Source organism: Desmodus rotundus, chromosome X (genome assembly GCF_022682495.2).
Source record: "Desmodus rotundus isolate HL8 chromosome X, HLdesRot8A.1, whole genome shotgun sequence".
NCBI classification, from domain to species: Eukaryota; Metazoa; Chordata; class Mammalia; order Chiroptera; family Phyllostomidae; genus Desmodus; species Desmodus rotundus.
In genome coordinates this window covers 94,614,812-94,635,975 of record NC_071400.1, presented here as the reverse complement: position 1 = coordinate 94,635,975, position 21,164 = coordinate 94,614,812, and the positions used below count along the sequence as shown (strand labels likewise).

Sequence of the window (21,164 nt, the reverse complement as noted above, 5' to 3'; positions counted from 1 at the left end):
TGAGCCAAACGGCCTTGCCCTGGTTTCGAAAAGAAAGTAATATTCCCAAAGAAAATGCTAGTGCTATTGAAAAATTGCAGAGCCCTTTCTCAATCCTTGTTCCTATTTCCCTTTCAAGTTTCTTCTTTTAGTCTATCACGGAGAGCAGTGATTTTCAACTGGTGTGCCACAAGAATTTTTAAAACATACACTACCTGACTATTTTGACAGGGGCACTGACCTCTTTTCCCTTAGATTGTCAAATAAAAAAAATGGCAACAGCCAACACAACAAAAGCCATCCCATGTGAATGAATCAAAATTATACCTATATTTTGTCAGATTGGCAAAAAATATATTCTTTGGTTTGCCGCAGAATTTTTGTAATTAGTTTGTGTGCAGCATGAGATGAAAAAGGTTGAAAACGGCTCATGTAGACAGTAATTAAAGTCATCCCTTAGAACATGCTGAAACAGTGTTTCTTTTTTTTAATTACTTTATTGTTGTTCAATTACAGTTGTCTGCATTTTCTCCCCACCCCCACCCCAGCCAAACCCACCTCCCTACCCTGCTTCCACCCTCCCCCTTGGTTTTGTCCATGTGTCCTTTATAGTTGTTCCTGAAAACCCTTCCCCCCACTATTCCCTCCCCACTCCCCTCTAGCTATTGTTAGATGGCTCTTAATTTCAATGTCTCTGGTTATATTTTGTTTGCTTTTTTCTTTTGTTGATTATATTCCAGTTAAAGGTGAGATCATATGGTACTTGTACCTCACCGCCTGGCTTATTTCACTTAGCATAATGCTCTCCAGTTCCATCCATGCTGTTGCAAAGGGTAGGAGCTCCTTCTTTCTCTCTGCTGCGTAGAATTCCATTGTGTAAATGTACCATAGTTTTTTTATCCACTCATTTGCCAATGGGCACTTAGGTTGCTTCCAGCACTTGGCTATGGTAAATTGTGCTGCTATGAACATTGGGGTGCATATCAAAAGGATAAGGAATCTGCATTCCTACCTCACCCCTCACATGGCACTATGTCCACCAGAGTTGAAAACCCACTCTGTTAAAGGGCATCTTGATCAGACAGCCAGACTGGCAGTGTCTTTCGATCCACAGGTCCCGAACCCCCATGCTGCTGACCAGTACCAGTCCGTGGCCCATTAGGAACTGGGCCATATAGGAGACCGTTCTGCGTGGTGAGGGCCCAGCTCCCACTCAGAAAGGCCAGTGGGGAGTGAGGTTGGCACACAGGACCCACGCCCACAGATAGGTTCTCCCATGGGGAATCAGGCCTGCATTGTACCTAGACAGCTATGAGGCTTGCTCTTGCTAAAACTCCCTCACCCTGAATTGAGAGAGCAAAAAAAAAAAAAAAAAAAAAAAAAAAAAAAAAAATATATATATATATATATATATATATATATATATATATATATATACTGCATATCTTTAAAGTAACTTCCTAAAATCTATGCTAAACCTTCCAAGGACCAGTGTAACCAGTTCAACCACTTTTCCCTTTACATTTGCAAATATGCTTCCTCTTTTATGTAATTAGCAACACCCTCTGCTTTGTTTTCTGTAACCGCCTAAAGCAAACTGGTGCACAGTAAATGAGGACCATCCTCCATGTAATGTGCCCAGAAAAGCAATAAAAGCCTGTCAAGGCAAGGGTTGGGGCTCTCTCCTCTTGAGAGAGAGTGGCCAAGGTGCTCAGAGGCACTCTCCTCTTGAGAGAGTGGCCTCACCATCCCTTTTCTCCCACAGGACTCAGCAGTCCGTGTGTATTTGTGTATTGCTGCCACAACACAGGATCCTGCCAGCCAGGATCTGGTCAGGGCCACACAGCAGGAGGTGATTGGAGGGCCAGGGAGTGAAGCTTAGCTCCTCCCATTACTATCTGAGCTCGAGCTCCACCTCCTGTCCCCCCCACCCCGCCCCCATGGAAAAATTATCTTCCATGAAACTGGTCCCTGGTGCCAAAAAGGTTGGGGACCAATTCCCTAACTCTTCCACCCCTCTTCCTATATGTGGGTTATATTAATGATGCACTTTTAACTTGACTTCTAACTTGCCCCCAGGCTAATTTCACTTAAGGTCTAGGTGTATTAAGATGACACTCTTGTGAGCTACTTGGTGTACCCTGTTAAATCTCTCTGACATTAGCACGCCACGTGGCTCAGAAATTTCAAGGTACAACTGAGAGGATTGAACAGCCGTACATTGTAAAGAAAGGCTCTCCTTATGTTCTTGGGGAGAGAGTGGATTGTGTCCTAGGATGTTGGATGACAAACCCATATGGGGACAATAAATATCTAACCTATATATGCAGATTGCTAGAAAGCTCCTACCTTAGGGGGACCAGGTGGAAAAGTTGAAGGGATTAAGCAAAAAAAAAAAAAAAAAAAAAAAGCCCTCATAGACACAGATAACAGGATGGTGATAACCAGAGGGAAAGGGGGTGGAGGAGGTAGAAGAGGGTAAAGGGGGGATAAATGTGATGGAAGGAGACTTGACTTGGGGGGGTGCTGAACACACAGTACAACATACAGATGATGGCTTATAGAATTGTAGCCCTGAAACCTGTTTAATTTTATTAACCAGTGTCACCCCAATGGATTCAATTAAAAAAAGAAGCATTACAACTTGCCCTTAAGGCTTTCATCATATGCAAGACTGCAAACTCACCTATAAGAGGAAATCCTTAAAGCTGGTCACCCTCACTCACAGTTTAGAACCAGAGAAATTTTGAACAGCATAGGGATTTGGGTGGAGAATGAGGCCCAGAGATGTAGCCAAGGTTGAATAGCTCTTTATGGGTAAGCTGGGTCAACCACCCAGTTCGCTGGATGATCCACAGTCAATGACGCATCCACTCTGAGGCTGCCAGGGAAGGCTGGAGGGGCGTTAAAAAGGACAGGTCATGAGAAGTCTGGATGCCTAAAGAAAAATAAAAGGGGTCCAAGGCAACCAGGTGTCTACAACCTGCTCTGCTGGCTTCACAGACAAAAGAGGATGATAAATTAGTCATCAATTCTTTTTCTAAGGAGGAAATGTGGTAGAGTGGAAAATAATAAGTGAACTTTGACATCAGTTAAAGTTGGGTTCAAACCTAACTCTGGTCACTGGTTTTGTGACTTAGGGAAAATGGCTTAATCTCTTCAATCTGCTTATCTCAAAAACAGGGAGGCTGCTATGTGCCTCCTGTGATAGTACTCCATGACTATAAAATAATGAGAGGGCTTGACCTATGGCAGGTGTTTGGAGAATTGTGATTATGAATACTATCATCATCATCACTTTTTAATTTTTCCTTATTAAGTATTTTAATCCTAGAAGAACAGCACAGGTCCTACCCCATCTGACACACCCACAGACCGCTGAGGTTTTGGAGTATTCTGCACAGTGCCCTAAATGTGGCCCCGAAACAAAGAAATAGCCGTATACTCGAGAGTCTCTTGCTTCTCCTGAAAAACACAGAAGCATCCCCTTGTCCTTAGTTTTCAAACAATACAGACTACTGTAACCATTAGAATTCACTCCCCAGAGCCACCTGCAAAGGAGTACCCATACGACTACCAGCTGATTTCTAAAAAGAAACCTTAGAGGCAAGAAGGGGCTGGCAAGAAGTATTCCAAGTCATGAAAGCCAAGGACCTCCATCCAAGATGACTTTATTCAGCAAAGCTCTCATTTAGAATGGAAGGGCAGATAAAGTGCTTCCCAGATAAGCTCAAGTTGAAGGAGTTCATCATCACCAAGCCCTTACTATATGAAATGTTAAAGGGACTTATCTAAGAAATAGAAGAAGATGAAAAACTATGAATAATAAAATGACAGCAAACTCACAACTATCAACAACTGAACCTAAAAAAAAAACCAACTAAACAAACAACTAGAACAGGAACAGAATCACAGAAATGGAGATTACATGGAGGTTTATCAGTGGGAAGGTGGAAGGGGGACAATGGGGGAAAAGGTACAGGGGATAAGAAGCATAATTGGTAGGTACAAAATAGACAGGGGGAAATTAAGAATAGTATGGGAAGTGGAAAAGCCAAAGAACTTATATGTATCACCCATGGACATGAACTAAGGAGGGGAATGCAGGTGGGAGGCGGGGTGCAGGGCAAGGGGAATAAAGGGGGGAAATGGGACAACTGTAATAGCATTATCAACAAAATATATTTAAAAAACAGAATTAACTCTCCCAAAATAGTATATTGGCAATCTTTGGCAATCTTAGGCAAGCAAATCACTCATTAAAATTTGTATTTCTCTCTGAAATGGTATTTACTCTTCAAAAGGTTTTCTTTTCCTCAAGAATCTCTCACTGGGAATAAACTCCCCATTCTAACACTACTGAGTTCCTCATGAAGCAGTATGAACCAAGGTGCTTCTGACCACCATAATGTTGAAAAGTTAAATAATGAATTTGACTCTTTCTAGCAATGTGAAAATAGTCCTAGCCATGGACCCAGCTACCTGACCAAGGCTCAAAGACAGGTGGAGAAACTTCCTAGCTTTCCATCACCATGATTCACTTTGTTTCTATTGGGGGTCTGCTAGCAGCTTACAGACGGGCCGGCCAAGTTTTGCTGGCTTCCTTTGCCTATCTTGTAATTTGGCGATACCATACAGGTTCTGATGAGCAGGTTCCTCTCTTCTAAATGCTTTATGTTTTCCCATTTCTGTAGAATAAAAGCCTGAAATTCTCCCACAGAACTTCAGGACACTGATTCACCTATTTGTTCAACAAATATTTATGGCCCTGGCTGGTGTGGCTCAGTGGATTGAGTCAGGGTCGCCAGTTCAATTCCCGGTCAGGGCATGTGCCTGGGATGTGGGCAAGGTCCCCAGCAGGGGGTGCGTGAGAGGCAACTACACACTGACGTTTCTCTCCCTCTCTTTCTCCTTCCCTCCCCCTCTCTAAAAATTAAATAAATAAAATCTTTAAAAAAATAAATTTTAAAAATTGTAAAAAATATTTACAGACCCCTTACTCTGTGCCAGGCACTGTTTTAGATGCTAAAGAACAGAGTCCCAGCCTATGTGGTTCTTGCATTGTCATACAGAACAAATAAGGAAGTCAAAATATAAAAGCATAACATTTAATTTAAAAAACTAAAAGGAACCGAAACCATCTATACTGTCTGCATGCATTTACACTTCAAGTGAGGTATAAACCCAAGAGCTGGTTGTATGAGCAAGGCGGACTAAATAGGAGAGTAGTAAGGAAGGGAGGTGAGATTTGGAGAGTGTGACTCCTATGCTGTGTTTTATTCTCTTGCCTCTAAAATCGCAATGTTTGCTCAGGCTCTTACTCTCAGTAAAGAAGCAGGGCCTCTCTGTAACAGAACTTTATTCCTTCCCTTGAGCAAACAGGAGCTTGTACGCTGGCCACAAAGACAGTGGGGGGTGTGCGACAATGCTTCAGGAAATGAGTTCTCTAACAAAAATCAAATGGAAGATGGGCAGCGTCAGCTCGCTGCCCTTAGGTGCAATGATCTTCATATTTTACATTATGGCAAAAAGGGGAGAGCAACTCTGACATGCCATAGACAGTGTTTGCCAGCAAACAGTCTGGAGTTTCAATCAAAATACTTTCTATGAGACCCACCCAAAACAGACGGAGATACAGAGAAAAGGATGCCGTATATGTCCGTCTCCTCCGATGCAATTTCTGCACCTGTACAAAATATTAAGCTCATTTTCCCCCAAATATTTCTTAAATCAAAAAATAGCTTTAAAAAAAATAAAAGCAGTTGGGGTTACCTTTGAAGGTCCTTGACTGGGAAGACAGCACAGGGGCACGTGCTGGGGTAATGGGAATATTCTAAATCTGAATCTGGGTGCTTGTTAAACGGGTGGATAGAGATATTTTTAAAAAGTGTGCAAGTCAATAAAACATCATCTGCACACTGAAAAACAAGTCATCACAGTACAACAATATTTGCAATTTTACTGTCTTTTATAGCAACTTCAATGACAAGGGGAAAAAATAAGTAAAGGGCAAATCTGCATTTTAGGCCTGCAGATGTGTAGTGAACGGAACGTCATAAACTTTGGGGTCTGTAGCTCATGAAGGAAGGGACTGATGTCGGTCTTTACAACTGCTTCCCATCTGCTCAGCTGACGGCACGATTTAGCAAACCATGGGTCTGTTCGCTTTCCTCCTGGCTATTGGCCTGCGGTGGGTTCCAATGCTAAACCTATCTAGAAAGGAAATGAGAAAGCAAATAAGGAAGGCGGGAAAAACCCACTGAGTTCTCAGCTGAGACAGAATTCAGAGGCAGTTGCATGCTGGTTGGGAATTTCTCTCAGTAGAGTTTTCCATGCTGGTAATAGTTTGATCCCAAGAATTCCCAGATCTGCCACAAAGGCGGAAATAATTGTGTGAGGCCTCTGCTCCCTAAATAAATGTGAAGAGTTCACTTCACAGAAGAGTAACATTTAGAAAACCTATGATGAAGAATATTAAAATTAGGTTGTTTCCAATAGCAAGCAAAATACAGTTGAACTCCATGTTGCATGCTTTTCAAACTGTATTTGTCCACTATTATTACTTTCTAATTTCTCGTAAGAGGTTTCCAGATTTTCTGGTTGTCATACACTTAAATTCTGTACATGCCCACTGATTATTTTTGTTTGATGTAAATATTTCCTCTTTTTTTTTAAAGATTTTATTCATTTGTTTTCAGAGAGAAGGGAAGAGAAGGAGAAAGAGAGGGAGAGAAACATCAATATGTGGTTGCCTCTCCCATACCCCCTACTGGGGACCTGGCCTGCAACCCAGGCATGTTCCCTGACTGGGAATCGAACCAGTGACCCTTTGGTTCACAGTTGACACTCAATCCACTGAGCTACACCAGCCAGGGCTTGAAAATATTTCCTCTTTAAAAAAACAGAAAAGAATAGATTCTCCTTGTGTGTATAACAATTTTAAACCGAAAGATTCTTTTGAGGTTTTTATCCCTTAATAAAGTGCCAGATTTTTACAAAGTAATTACTAAAGATTTTCATTTTGCTCCTTTTACTCTGCTTTCATTTAGAAGAGTTCATGCCATTAATCTCAATAAAATTGTATTTTCCAAAATATAAAGTCTAGTATGCTGGGAAAAAATCTAAATATCTATGTCATATTTATATCTCTAAATGAACTCCATGATTGACAAAAATTATTTTTTCTAAAATGTTATTAAGTCAGCTGTTGAGAATTCAAAAATCTATTTTTTTCCCTTTAGAAACATGGTATTTGTATTCTCAGAATAGTCCACAAAAGCTAGGAAACTTATATAGAAATGAAGGTAAAATATTATATGTTTACAGAAAAATTTAAATAACAATAAAAATAGTATAATAATAGCGGTAGCACAAGATTACTGAATAAAACAGAATTTTATAAATTTCAACTTTCAGCTATTGTTTGAAGATGTGTTTAATTACATGAAAGACATCTTCAAATAACCTATATTTGTCCATACAGGTAATACAAAATAAATAGTAAAAACAAAATATGAGTCACCCTACCACCCAAAAATATCTCCTCTTCCAGTGTTGTACATGAAAATATATTCTACGTAACTGAGATGACACTGCCGTGTTCTGTATCTTGCTTTTCCCAATCACTGTTGGGTTTTGACTAGTTCGAAGATGGTCAGCATAGATTTTTTTTGTCTGGTCACACTTTAAACCCCAAATCTTTCTTTCAAGTCAATGCCACTAGTTTTTGTTTCATCGTGGCTTACATAGAATGTATAAAATGAAGCAGAGGAAGAGAAGAGAAGAGAACCAGTAGCGGAGAGTGAGAATGAGCGTGCCAGCAAGGGAGCATTTCAGCTATAGTGCCCGAGTCAGAGGGGCCTATGGCTATAAAGGGTTTTTCAGAGAAAGAAACAGAAATTGGAGCAGTAAACTTGAGAATAACAGGGATTCTAGTGTTGCAGCTAAATGAGAATAAGCATCATGTTACCCTATCCCATCATTTGATAAAGAGATGGATATTTATTAAGTTTAAGGTCTTGCTTTGGGGACAGAGATAGTTTGAGGCAATACTGGGAAGGGAACCCAGACATGCTAATTCTCAATCTTAATTTCCTTCTTAAATCTCAGAAGTATAGAAACTGAAGAGCAATAGGTATGCACCATCTCCTTGAGGACTAAAAAGAGGAAATGGTGGAAAAGAGATGGCGGTTCAAACAGTAGAGCGACAACATAAGGCTGGATCAGAGCTGGCGGAAGCTCAGAAAAGTCAAGGATAAAGGAAAAGGGGGGAGCAGAGTAGCCCTCTGGGGTGCCGAGAAGTAAAGACTATGTACAAGCCACTATCTTAAATGTTTTTCTTTCAGCTCAAGAATTACGTGCTCTAGATTTGTCAAAATTCTACAAGGAAGGCTGCAATGTATTGCTCACCCAACCACACAGATTAGCAAATGAAAGGACATTGGAGTTAACATTCACTCATTTGAGGAAAACAGAACCGATGCTCAGTCACAACTAAATACACTTATCACATCCTTCATGGTCTTTGAAGCAAAGTCCACCTGTCCAAAGCATAGATCTTAAACAGTATAAACTGTTTATCTTTTGGACAGCAGTGTGCGTAAGAGCCCATTGTCCTTGCTACACGATTTCTCAGTGCTCTTGTTGATTCTAGAATAAACATGTGACCCGCGACTACTGGGGAAAGTAGGAGTCAGAGGTTATAAGATGGGAAATAGCGCATAAGGGGTTACAGTGAAATTCTACCAATGATGGTAAATTTTATAAATAAAAAGCATTGAAAAAATAAAAAGCATTGCCCTGAATGAGAGCTTAGATTTCATTATCTGAATTGGTGTTACTTTGCTTTAATACCAAGTGTATTTTTGGTTTCTCAAGAATCGCATCTCACAGATTTTAAAAAGTTGCTTATTTATTTATTTATTTATTTATTTATTTATGGTTTTGTTTTCCTAAGGCTCACTTTGACCTTGTCCTGTCCCATGGACTTGAAGAACTTTCCGATGGATGTCCAGACTTGCACAATGCAGCTGGAGAGTTGTAAGTCACCACAGTTGACATGACTGCCTGCTTGTTGAAATCAATAACCTGGTTTCTAGTGTGTCATTAAGGAGAAAAGACCCAGAAGTCTCATTCTCCACCTACTTCCCAACTCCCAGGCTCCTAATAAAAGGGCAAGCAAAAGTGTATGTGCATGTCTCATACCTAATAGACCATTTTTCCAAGTAAAATGCCAAATAACTCACCTTTCTAAAAACCAATCCTCATTGAATGAGCTTTTCTTTGAAATGAAAGTGTCTCCTGGGAAAATTAAGTTTATTAGTCACTCAAGCTCTCTAATGAATTGCTTTCTAATCAGAAAAGTGTGTTTCTTTCTTGCTTATGCTCACATAGACTATCACCCCAAAGGAATCTTGGCAGGGAGGTGTAATTGCTTTGAGGCCAAGATACAGGAGCCTTAGACAGAAGAGGATGCAAAGCTGAGAGGCAGGAGATGACGTGGGATGAGAGGTACCTCCCTTAGATGGGCAGTGCACACACTAAGGCCTGGTGCAGACAGCACAGAAATGCCATCTACTTTGCCCCCTTTCATCCTTGGCCCAGATACCACTGAAATCTTTGACAGATGCCATAAGCTGCTAATGCCTCCAAGGTAATGGGATTTTCAGGCAAGAGACATAAAATTGTTTTGGCTTGCTCTGTCAGTTTCTCTGCCTGTTTGTAAAATATAGAGATTAATAAGTCCTACTGACCTATAGGGATATTAAGGGATTTAATGAGAAAATACTTGTAACTTCTTGATTTAGAAAAATAATAAATAATACATATTAAAAGACATACCAACTATTATTTAAAAAGAGGCAGTGACAGGGATTCCTACCAATCATTTAAAATCACCATAGAATTCTGTTGAAACTTCCGACAGAAACAAACAACATAATGAAATGTCTTTGTTTTAAGAAGTTGTCAGGGATAAAATGAGAATTTCTCATTAACAATAAACTTTATGTACTCTTTTTTCCCCTATCACCCCTGCTCTTGGGGAAAAAGTGAACATTTTCTTATATAATGAATGATTAAACACATTTTCTTTGTGTCTTCTCCACTGCTCCAAACTCACCCCTGCCTCAACCCAGCACGTATGTTCTCTATATAACAGCGATCATAGCTGTCATCTGAGGCTCCCTCAAGGTTTAAAAAACCCCAATTAGTAAACATGGTTGGTACTTGCAGGACCTAGAAGTAGGAAAATCAGAGAAGCAGTGATGTGCTTACCACTAACTTTGAGTGTGAAGGGTAGAAATTACTCTTTACTTTTCTACCCTCATATTACCTCCTCCTTCCCTACCTCTTTACCTCTTCTGTCTGCCCAGGCTGGGGCTTCAGGCTGGCTGACAAGGACTATTACTGATGTGGCCAGCAAGAGGCTCAGCAGACAAGTATATGGGGCATTTGAAGAGCTTCTAGTACTTGCTGCAGACACCCAAGTACTCCAAGAGGGCTGGCCATTCTCTCTGTGGACCATCAATGCTTGTACAGGGTCCTCTTTGTAGTTCCTTGCTTTCCATATTATTTTTCGACTTTGAATGAAAAAGATGATCCAAAGAAAGAAGAAAGTAGATTACAATTGACTTTTCCATTGAATTCTGGGTAGCTTTGGAGAGTCACTAAGTTGCAGTAAACAATTATAAGAACCTATAAGCTTAGTCAACATGTATTGGCCAATCGAAACCTCACATAATACCCCTAGTCCTCCTCACTCTGAGTTTAGAGTTCAAATATCACAAACAAAGTGAGAGAAGAGGAAAATGGAGTCTGAAAGAAGAGCAGCCGTCATTTCTGGGGTGCAAAAAGATCCAGAAGCACTTTATAGATGATGGCCTAGTTCACAGGAACTTGGAGACTAAGAGCTAACTTTGGTTTAGTAAACTGATAGCAATCTTACTTTGAGTGGTTCAAGTGTCATATAATAATATGGCCGTACATATAATGTTTTACTTCATATGAATTATTGTGATGAGTAGACCCATTTAGCAAGACACTAGCACAAATAAAGATGCTTGACTTGCATATTCTGCAACTTCCTCTTGGGTTCCCGGCCTCTAGCCTTTCCACTTACTAAAGTAACTAAGGATTAACTATAAGGACCGTAACATTAGTTTTCTGAAAACAAAGCTGATAGACCCTAGGAGAGGGACCAAGCTGCCATGGGAATGTTTTAGGCCTGTGATGAATTCATTGTCATTAAAAAGAAAGAAAAAAAAGGCCCTGGCTGGTGTAGCTCAGTGGGCAGCGTGAGCTGAGAACCAAAGAGTCACTGGCTCGATTCCCAGTCAGGTCATATGCCTCGGTTGCAGGCCAGGTCCCCAGCGGGGTCCACGTGAGAGGCAACCACACATTGATGTTTCTCTCCCTCTCTTTCTCTCTCCCTTCCCCTCTGTCTAAATAAATAAATAAAGTCTTTGGAAAAAAAATATTTCATTTGAAATTCGAAGGCTAGCACCATGAATTGTTTGTCTTACTGGATTACCACACACGGAGCTCTTTCAAGTAAAGACAGTCTCCCAAAGGTTATGTTTGTTTACTTGTTTGTTCTTCAGACAGATTTGGTGAAGAAGGCAGGAAAAAATGGACTGGATAGATTCCATTTTCTCATTAAACAGGAATAAACCATCCAGAAATAGCTTGCTGTGTTCACGTTCTTTGGCTCCAATAACATGTAGTTGCCACGATGATTGCAGCTATTTTATTAAAATTTCTCTTGAACTGATTGAGCATGGGTCTGCTTTAGATGATTTTCCTATTTGTTTCTTTATACGGCTCAGCTTGCAAGGTTCCGTGGAAAGATGCATTCACATTTTCCCTGTGCTTTGTTTACCCCAGTTGGGTACACAATGAACGACCTGATATTTGAGTGGCTGAGTGATGGTCCAGTTCAAGTTGCCGAAGGACTGACTCTGCCTCAGTTTATTTTGAAAGAAGAGAAGGAACTCGGCTACTGCACAAAACACTACAACACTGGTAAGTTTTCTTTCAAGCTGCTAATGTTTTAATTGCTGCATATTTACCACAAAAATGGAGCTAAAGGGAAGGGACTGGGCTTGGCCCCAAACCCCCTCCTCAGATAAGATATCTATACCCTCTGGAGTAGGTCAGTGAGCACAACAGAACGTCTCCAAAACAGAGAGAGAAGGAAAACAATCTGAGAGTCTTCTGCTGTTCTCTTGCTGACCATCTTCTGTCAACGAGTCTGAGACCTTGTAAGTGGTGCAGGAAGCGTGCAAATTCTGGCCGGCTCCCTGGCAACCCCTTTTGACATGGAATCCTCAGGGCAATTTGCACTGTCTGTCTTCGTGGAAGAGAGGAGTAATAACACAGATCATTGCAAACCCAGGAACACAGCTATTGTGCTCTCCACTACTGGACAATAATAGGAGTTTGGAGGAAAGTCAGCTGGCGGGGATTCAGCAGACTCTGAAGACAAGTATTGTCAGTAGTGCTAACAGACACATGGGGCAGGGGGAGAATTTGAGTTGGTAGCAACAGTGGACACCCGTTGTTACCTGGAAGATTATGCCTGCTCAGTACAATTGATGGCTGTTCATACGAATGTCCCAGTTTTGATGGCACAGAAGCTGACTGTACTTAGGCAATTGAGACATGATGGTTTGTGCAGTGGCTGCTCCGGGTCCCTTGCTGAGTAGAATGGTCCACGAACACCTGTTTCAGCAGTCAACGGTGCTTCCTGTGAAGCACCTGCAACCTGATTCCCAGGGTTCCTCCTGACCAGGCAGAATCCAACCCTATCTCTTATAATTGGTGTGGACTAAGCCAAATTACCTTTGGGGCTCTAACTCTCAGCCAGTTAAAGAGGGAGAAAGTGGCAAGGATCGGGAACATCTATCTCTCAGCAGTACATTCAAAGTTTTAATATCTGTATGTGCACTCTTTATAACAGGCAGTGTGACATTGTAAACAGATTCTAGAAACATTCTAAATGTCCTCAAGCAATTACCCAAAAGGCTAGGAAACCTTCACAATGACTAGATTATATGCATAGATCATACAAATATATATTTTCCTCTTGCTATTGATATCACAAAAATATACAATTATTCAAATACTTTGGGAGGCCCAGGTGAACTTTACTACTTCAGAGGGAATGGTTTCAAATATTACCCATTACATGTTATATATTATATATTTTATGCTGGATACTATATGCTATATGTATATGTGATAGGTTATACATTTGATGTTACATAACTCCACAAAATATGAATATTTTATTTCCCTAGGTCAGTTTATGCCAGTCTTGCAAATTCTGAAGTTCTGTCTAAATAATCAGGCTGCAAAAAGCACAGATTTTGAAAATGAAATATCCCACACGGTTTCGGTCCAGTGACTCCTCAGCTCGCTCATTCCCACACTGTCTTTTCTATTACTGGTTAAGTTGCAAAAGAGTTCAATTGCTTATGCAGGGTGAGCATTTTGTAAAATCTTCCAAATCCATCGTAATACTCTTGTGTTTTAAATGAAGTGGCAGTCTATAATAGAAAAGATAAATTCCAATTGGATTTTAAATCGTCATTTCTTGCCTTCCAGGAAAGTTCACCTGCATCGAGGTTAAGTTTCACCTGGAACGCCAGATGGGATATTACTTGATCCAGATGTATATCCCCAGCCTCCTGATAGTTATTTTGTCCTGGGTCTCCTTTTGGATAAACATGGATGCAGCCCCTGCCCGGGTCGCACTGGGCATCACCACGGTTTTAACGATGACCACCCAGAGTTCAGGCTCCAGGGCATCTCTGCCAAAGGTAAGCAATCGCCACACTTGTCAAAATGTGACCTGAGAAGTTTGTCCAAGGTTTTGTAGGCTGGAGGATTCTGGGAAGACAGAAATGTTTATCATCCTGTGACGCTGTTGGTGATGCAAATGCAGTAGGAGAGAATGGAGAGCTGAGTTTGAGAGCATTAGAGCTCTGAGGACATGGGGTAACTTCGTAATCAGGTCGATTAAGGGAGAGGGGAATTGGACTGAGAGAGGATGAATGAGCGGAGGCAGAAACACGGCTCAGGCATTCTGTCTAAAGAGCCCTTGAGTGCTTTTCACCTCATGTTGTTGATAAGCCATCCAGCTTGCAGGAACTGGAGTAAGATTGATGCGACTGAGGCTGTATTGTCAACTTTTTATTGGGGAAGCTATTGTGATTCGTATGCTCGGTAAAGTCACTTACGGTAATAAAAGTTTGAATTAAGCTCCTGGAAGTTTGCACAGAAAAGCCATCTCAACGAGTGTGTGTGTATGTAATATATAACATTAGGGTGCAGCAAATCATATACAGGAATCTTTGCTATGCCTTAATTTCCCATAATGGCTGACACACTACTGTTTTTGAGTGACACAGTTGGCTAGAGAAAGATCAGTGGAGCCCTTCAAGGTGGTGGATGTTCTGGCAACTGTGGGAGGTTGCCAGAGAAGAGTGGGATGGATATCAGGGACACATAGACATTGTGTGACAAGTCAAGTAATATTCCATAAGGGTTGCATCGTCTGTTGTTATGTAAGGCAAGCCCTCTCTCTGCATTTGTATATAGTGCTTAAGCAAGTAATGATACCAATCCTGCTGGTGAAATGCCCCAGCTCCCCAGAATTGTGCCTCTTTGTGTTCCCCCCTTTCCCTGAGTACATGGAGCCATTGGCTTCAGCTTTGCAGGAGGCTGAATTCAGTTTAGTATTCAGTTCAGTTCAGTACTGCCTCATACTGGTTCTGCGGTCTTTCCAAAACCCAGTTCCAGAAAATAACTGAGATGTAGTCCCATATCTTTGATGGCCTGAGCTCAGGTTCAGCTGTGCTGCATTTCACATGAGGAAAAATGCTAGATGGTGTCCCACGTTACTTCCTACGCTGGAAGATAAGGTGACATACGAAGGGGTCTGTGGCTGCAGTGGAGATGGATGGGATACTGGGGAAAACAGTTACACAAACTTTTCAAGCGCCCGGCCTCCGAAGATAAATATTAGGTGCTGCATGCTAAGAGAGAAAGGAAGAGGTCTGTCTCTGATACTTTTATTTTCTAGAACAAATAGTACAAAATACCTGTGTTGTATTTCTGCCGGAATACAGATGTCAAAAATACTAACAGCCTTTTTTTCAGCTACATAATCACGATGAATTTTACTTACCAGAAATCCTAACCCACACTGTGCCCCCTCGCAAACAGGTCCGTTTGCTTATTTCTCTTTAGTCACTGCCATCACTGCGTGCCATGTCATTAAACCCAGAAACGCAAAACCCTTATTTTACAATTGAATAGACAGCTAAAGTGTTGGTGACAAATTGTATGCAGATAATATCAAAACTAAGACATTTAGCCTCCAACCACTTATGGCTATAAAAACAGTAGCCATTTATTTTCAAAACGGGAGCTTCAGTTTTTGTAAATTTGTCATTCATTCCTATTAGCTATGATAATTCTCCATCAGTGGTCAAAACTATTGTTAAGCACACGGTCATGGATCAGTGATCTTTGCACATAGAGATAATCAGGAACCAAACGACGGCATAATCGAAACTCATTTTATTCTGGGCTCTGAACTCATAGTGGTTACCCTTTTGCCATCAGCAGGTTTATCTTCCTACGTGTATTTTTCTTGGGCTATTATTAAACATGGTTGGCTCTCAGTTCACTGTGGAGAGATGTGACTCATATGGATGACAGTGAGAAAGGAAAACGGGATGAAAAGTGAGTCATGGAAAATAAAGAATTGACCCCCACCCCCCCACACACACAGAGATACTCATTTTAATTTATAAATACTGCAGTCCCTGAGCAGATGCCCCACTACGCCGACTGTAAAGGTGTTCCAGGGCCTGTGGCAATGGCCTTCACGGATAGGCACGCACATTGCATTTTAACAGTAAGAACGCTTGTTATAGAAAACACAGAAAATATCATTGATGGTAGCCATCCAGTTAAGAACTGGTGTTAAGATTTTGGTGTACTTCCTTCCAGCCTTTATTTCTTCTATTCACGCTTGTAGGCAAACCCACACAGGTGCACACACACAGAAAATTGAGATCTAATTTTTATATAGTTCTACACTATTTCCCATGGTATTAAAAATCCATCATAAACACAATTTTCAATGAGTGAATAGTCTATCTGATGTGTTAATCATCATTTGTTTTACCATCTTGGATATTTAGGATTCCCTTTTTGCTTTTGTAAGTATGGTCACAATATATTTGTACATGAGTGTTTACGTCTTACTGTGTTCTAGAAGGCACGTGTAGACAGTTTTTAAATCTTACTTTGCAGTGTGAAAAAGGAGACACAGAGGATGATTAGAGTGAATGAGGTTGCTCTGCAGCGGTGTCCAAACTTTTGGGTTCTCTGGGCCACACTGGAAGAAGAAGAGTTGTCTTGAGCCACACATTAAATATATTGTGGCATACAATCACAAAAAAAATCTCATTGTGTTTTAAGTAAATTTGTGATTTTGTGGTGTGCTGCGTTCACAGCCATCCTGGGCCGCATGTGGCCCGCGGGCCGCAGGTTGGACACCGCTGATGGTAAGATGCCCAATGAGATGTACGTTCCATTCAGACAAAAACGTCGTCTTGTTCATTGTGTAAACTTCAGTACCTACAACGGTGTGTGACTCAGACTAGATGATCGATATGTCCCCATTGAACGGATAGCATAAATTAATGAACAGTCATGTTGACCCATGTGAGACCATGTAGAAAATAGACTAGACTTGAAGTAGAACCCATGGGTAAAAGTTTTACAGAAAAAATATTAAAGTGTTAATATATGGAAGAATCTCATAATTTCATAAACATATACAGTAGAGGAATGGAATTTCTCTAAAGAAGTACAACTACGACTCTCTTTCCAGAAGTTCCCAAGCTGACGTTGGGAAGCTAAGAATACAGCCACAAAGATACATTCTGAAACACAGGCAGGCCTGGAGTGAGAACTCAGAACCTCCACTCACTCATCCTCTCCAAGCCTATTCACTCATTTCTAAAATGAGAATAATATTATCTACCTCTTTCAAAAATTAAATGAGGATGAGATGCAGCGTTAGCAGTATAATGTGTTTAGCCCACTCAATTCATTCTGGCTATTTTTGTTGTAATTCTTCTCAGTATGGTGGGAAGTTATATTAGAAGACTCATAAAGGGCCTTATGGATAGAAGACAGCACGTCTTTGGATGGCTCATTATTTGGGTATAGTCATGCTGCCAATGAGAGGAGCCAGAGTGTACCATGACTGTGTGTATATGCATGCGTTTTTCATAGGGAGACAGTTTATTGAATGAGTTAAGTTCCAGAGGGCCTGAATAAGAAATGGCTTTGTTTTCTCCCAATCACTGCCATTAAACATCCTGTTTGTTCTGTTTTCCCTGCCCCGGAAGACACTTCAGTAAGGTGCCATTGATTCTCAGTGACTACATGGCAGGCCATTAGACTCAGAATGAACAACTGCGGATTTTAAAATTCAGTAGACAGCTAAAACATTGGTGGTCCTTCAGGACAGCCCATTGTCAGATCTTTATCTACCCTGAAACAAACTTCAGCGTCACACCCAATTCAATGGCCTTTCCCTGCCTTGCCCCCAGCTCAGGCCTGACCTTTGGCTTGAAGACGTGCAGGGAAGTGAGTGCACTGTCTGTTCCCCCCCCTTGCTTTCCCAATTCTCTTCCCAATCCTGTTACTGATTTCACTATTGTTGAGGGCTGAGGGGGAAAGGGGTGGATGGGAAAAAGTTGTGTGTAACTGACACTGTTGTATTGTAAGTCTTGCTTTCTCTAATGGGAAGCCTCCAAATCCCAATCTTCTTGTGAGTTGAACTTGCATTCTTTAAAGATTTCTGGGGGTCCCACACACCCTATACCATTCCTAGATGACTAATGCACTCTCTGGAGGATGGCTCACAAGCACATCTAAGCTATCGCCTTCTAGCGTCACATCCCATGCAGCTTCTTACTCCTGTGGTCTCCTTGCCCAAGTAGACAACCCTCCTTGTTGATATGTTCTCCGGATGATTCACATCTGGCTACCTTCCACACCCCCTATTTGGTTCACCAAGAACATGCATTCTTGCCTTACTAAATAGTGGAAACGCACCTTAAATCACCTTACCACCTTGGACCTGCCAGCCAGCCTACATCCTTCACAATTTATCCAGGTAAGAAACAAGTACCGGTGGCCATGTTTTCATACAAAACCTAAACTACCGAGGACGCGTGGCAGGTTCTCCTAGGACCTCGTTTACTCTCTGATCCAGGGCAACTTGTTGGAATTTGAGCAGCTCAGCAGATATATGACAGGTGGAAAAGATGCCCCTTCCCTCTCCTACAAGGGTGGGGCTAAATAAATCACCTTCTCCCCATCTTTAGGAGAGTAGGGAAAATGCCACAGCACTGTCAACATTCACAAAGTCCATTACTTCAATTAATTCTTTTCAAATGTCTAGTCTTTAGCAACAGGCTATACAACATAGCCTAGGTGTGTAGGAGGCTGTACCTTCAAGGTTTGGATCAGTGCACTTTGATGTTCGCACAATGATGATGCCACCTAATGACACAATAACAGAATATATCCCTGTCATTAAGGAACACATGACTGTATAAATACAATAAGAAGGATGCCTAACCTGCCCTGGCTGGTGTAGCTCAGTGGATTGAGCACCAGCCTGCGAACCAAAGGGCAACCGGTTCGATTCCCAGTCAGGGCATGTCTGGGTTGTGGGTTGGGTCCCTGGTAGGGGATGTGCGAGAGGCAACCAAACGTTGATGTTTCTCTCCCTCTCTTTCTCCCTTCCTTCCCCTCTCTCTAAAAATAAATAAAATAAAATAAAATAAATAGTTGCCTAACCTATTAAAAGGAGGAAGGAGAAATGGAGGGAGAGGCAGAGAAGGAGGAAGGAAGAGAGAAGGAGTCCAAGAAGGAGGAAGAGAAAGAATATGTTATGAAAAAGGCCTGAAGGAGGGAGCCTGAGCTGAGTCTATCAAACAGACTAAATAGGTGAAGTAGGAGGAAGTACAGGTCGTTTCAGGCAATGAGGACTTCGTACTCATATTTGGGCTACACTTATAAAATGAGCTTTTCTAGTAGACAACCCGGGCAGGTTTCCAACATGCTTCACAAAATTTAAACACATTTAAAGTAAGAAACTTGTGTTTATTGATTCCAAGTTCATTTCCTGCCTTCCTGCCAAGCAAAGCCTTTAGTGGTTTTTGCTTTGTTTGGTCTGGTTTTGTTTGGTTTGGTTTTTCAGAAGTTCAATCTCTTCTCTAAATACAGGATAATGAAATACCAGCATATCTGTTCCATAGTTACCATAGCATCTGAAGCTGTTAAACTAATTTTTAAAATATACATCTCTGCCAACCTCCAAGAAACTGTTCAGCTGATAATGTTCTGACCATTTGGAGCATAAAACCCCTAGTGGCAGACTGAAGGCTGGGCGTATTGTTATCTTGCTGACATGCGGGGAAATATCAGGATGTACTGAATAGAAGGCTGTCAGACATCAGGCAGGCTTTGCGTGTGGCCAAACAGTTTAACAATTATTTTCCCTTCCTCTGTATTTGCTATTAGAGCTGAATGTGTTGCAGGCACTCCTAAGTATGTCTTGAGTCCTCATTTGTGGCTACAGCCCAGAGACTCTGGAGGTGAGAGCAAGCGTTGGTAGGGGACATTTGGGATGGCACCAGTGCACAGGTGACTCTGACAGGTCCATAACTATCTCCTTGGAACAAGGCATCTTGTTCCAGAGGCATCTTTAGCCATTATTAGCTGAGATACCTTATTTCCTATAGAAGGAAATTGCACCTCACTTTTCAGCCATCTGGTCAACTAAGACCAGCTGGACCATTTCAAGCAACTTCCAAACCCAGGACAGCTTGGAGTTTAAAAAAAAAAAAAAAGAGTCCATAGTTCTGCTACATTTTCTCTTGCTTTATTCTTCACCAGAATGTTTCTATCCAGAGACTGCGGTAAGAGAAACTATGAAGTCCCTAAGACTGGTAGCTATACAAGTTCTAAAACAAAGATCTGATTGGATGTCTCTTTTAAATCTAAAAAAAGATAATTGCTTCTTGGTTCAGGTACATGTCCAGCTAACTGGAATGAATTTCCTAGGTATTTCTGAAAGAGGTTGGGAAATCTTTTTGTTTTGTATAATCAGGATTCCACTAAGTTCTTCAATAAAAGATTAAAAAGTCAGAAAGCCCAAGCTTTGGCAAACTGATCCACAGGCTGGCTTGCTTTATAGCCAGATGTCTGAATATGTGGGAGACTTTCTCATAAACTTTCCCTCTGACATTTCCCAAGCCCCAGCAAATTGAAGAGGCATTGATGTAGCAAGTATGCGATAGAAATATGCAAAGAGATAACGTGGGTGAATTCTCTCAGGACAGAGCCGGGGCATCACTGGCACTTTAGTTCAAGGATGTTGTTGGCAGCCTTTGTGGGGAAGCTGACAGCCAGAGAAGCTACCCGGGCTATGCTTCTGCTCAAGTCCTGGTAAGGCTCCTAAGTTTTGGGGAAATAGCAATGTGTGGTCCCGAATAATTTTGAACTCTCTTTCCACTTCATTAAAATGGATATAACTCTATCTGGGTCATATAGCCTAAGTGTCTTCAGTTCTTAGAACTGCCGCATGAGACATAGACATGAAGAAGCAAAACTTCTGACCTTAAGAAGAATGACATATACATAAAATAGGAGATGTTAGTTCAGTAAAGTAAGGGCAATGTAGTAGGTTTGGTTGGTTTGTTTGACCAAAGTGGCTGTAAAAATTCTCCTCTTTGTATCCATACCTTTAGGGTAATAGCCCCCTCCCACACTGACTCTGAACTTGACCATAAAACGTGCCTTTGCCAGTGGGACAATCACAAAGATGACTTCAACAGAGACTTGAAAAATGCTTCTGTATTGTAGTTAGCTTTGTCTTGCTGCTCTTGGGGCTTCTATGAACACCACCGCGTGAACAAGGCCAGGCTAGCCTGCTGAACGATGAGAGACCCACAGCCCGGTTATTTCAATTACCAAGATGACAGCCAGTCGACCACCGCTCCCGTGCTCACTGCTCCAGGCTCAGTGGTCTCCCTGCTGGTTCCTGAGTATGCCAGGCACATGGGGTCATTCCTGGACCTTTGCAA

At 41.4% G+C, this 21,164-nt stretch overlaps 1 protein-coding gene across 1 annotated transcript in view; it reads left to right on the top strand.

Annotated features, from left to right (window-relative positions):
• Positions 1-21,164, top strand: part of GLRA2 (glycine receptor alpha 2) — a 168,487-nt gene that overhangs the window by 61,930 nt on the left and 85,393 nt on the right. The window contains exons 5-7 of the mRNA XM_024569903.3: positions 8,936-9,018; positions 11,863-12,000; positions 13,585-13,799. Coding sequence (XP_024425671.1) covers positions 8,936-9,018; positions 11,863-12,000; positions 13,585-13,799 — 436 coding nt within the window. The remainder of the gene's footprint in view (positions 1-8,935; positions 9,019-11,862; positions 12,001-13,584; positions 13,800-21,164) is intronic.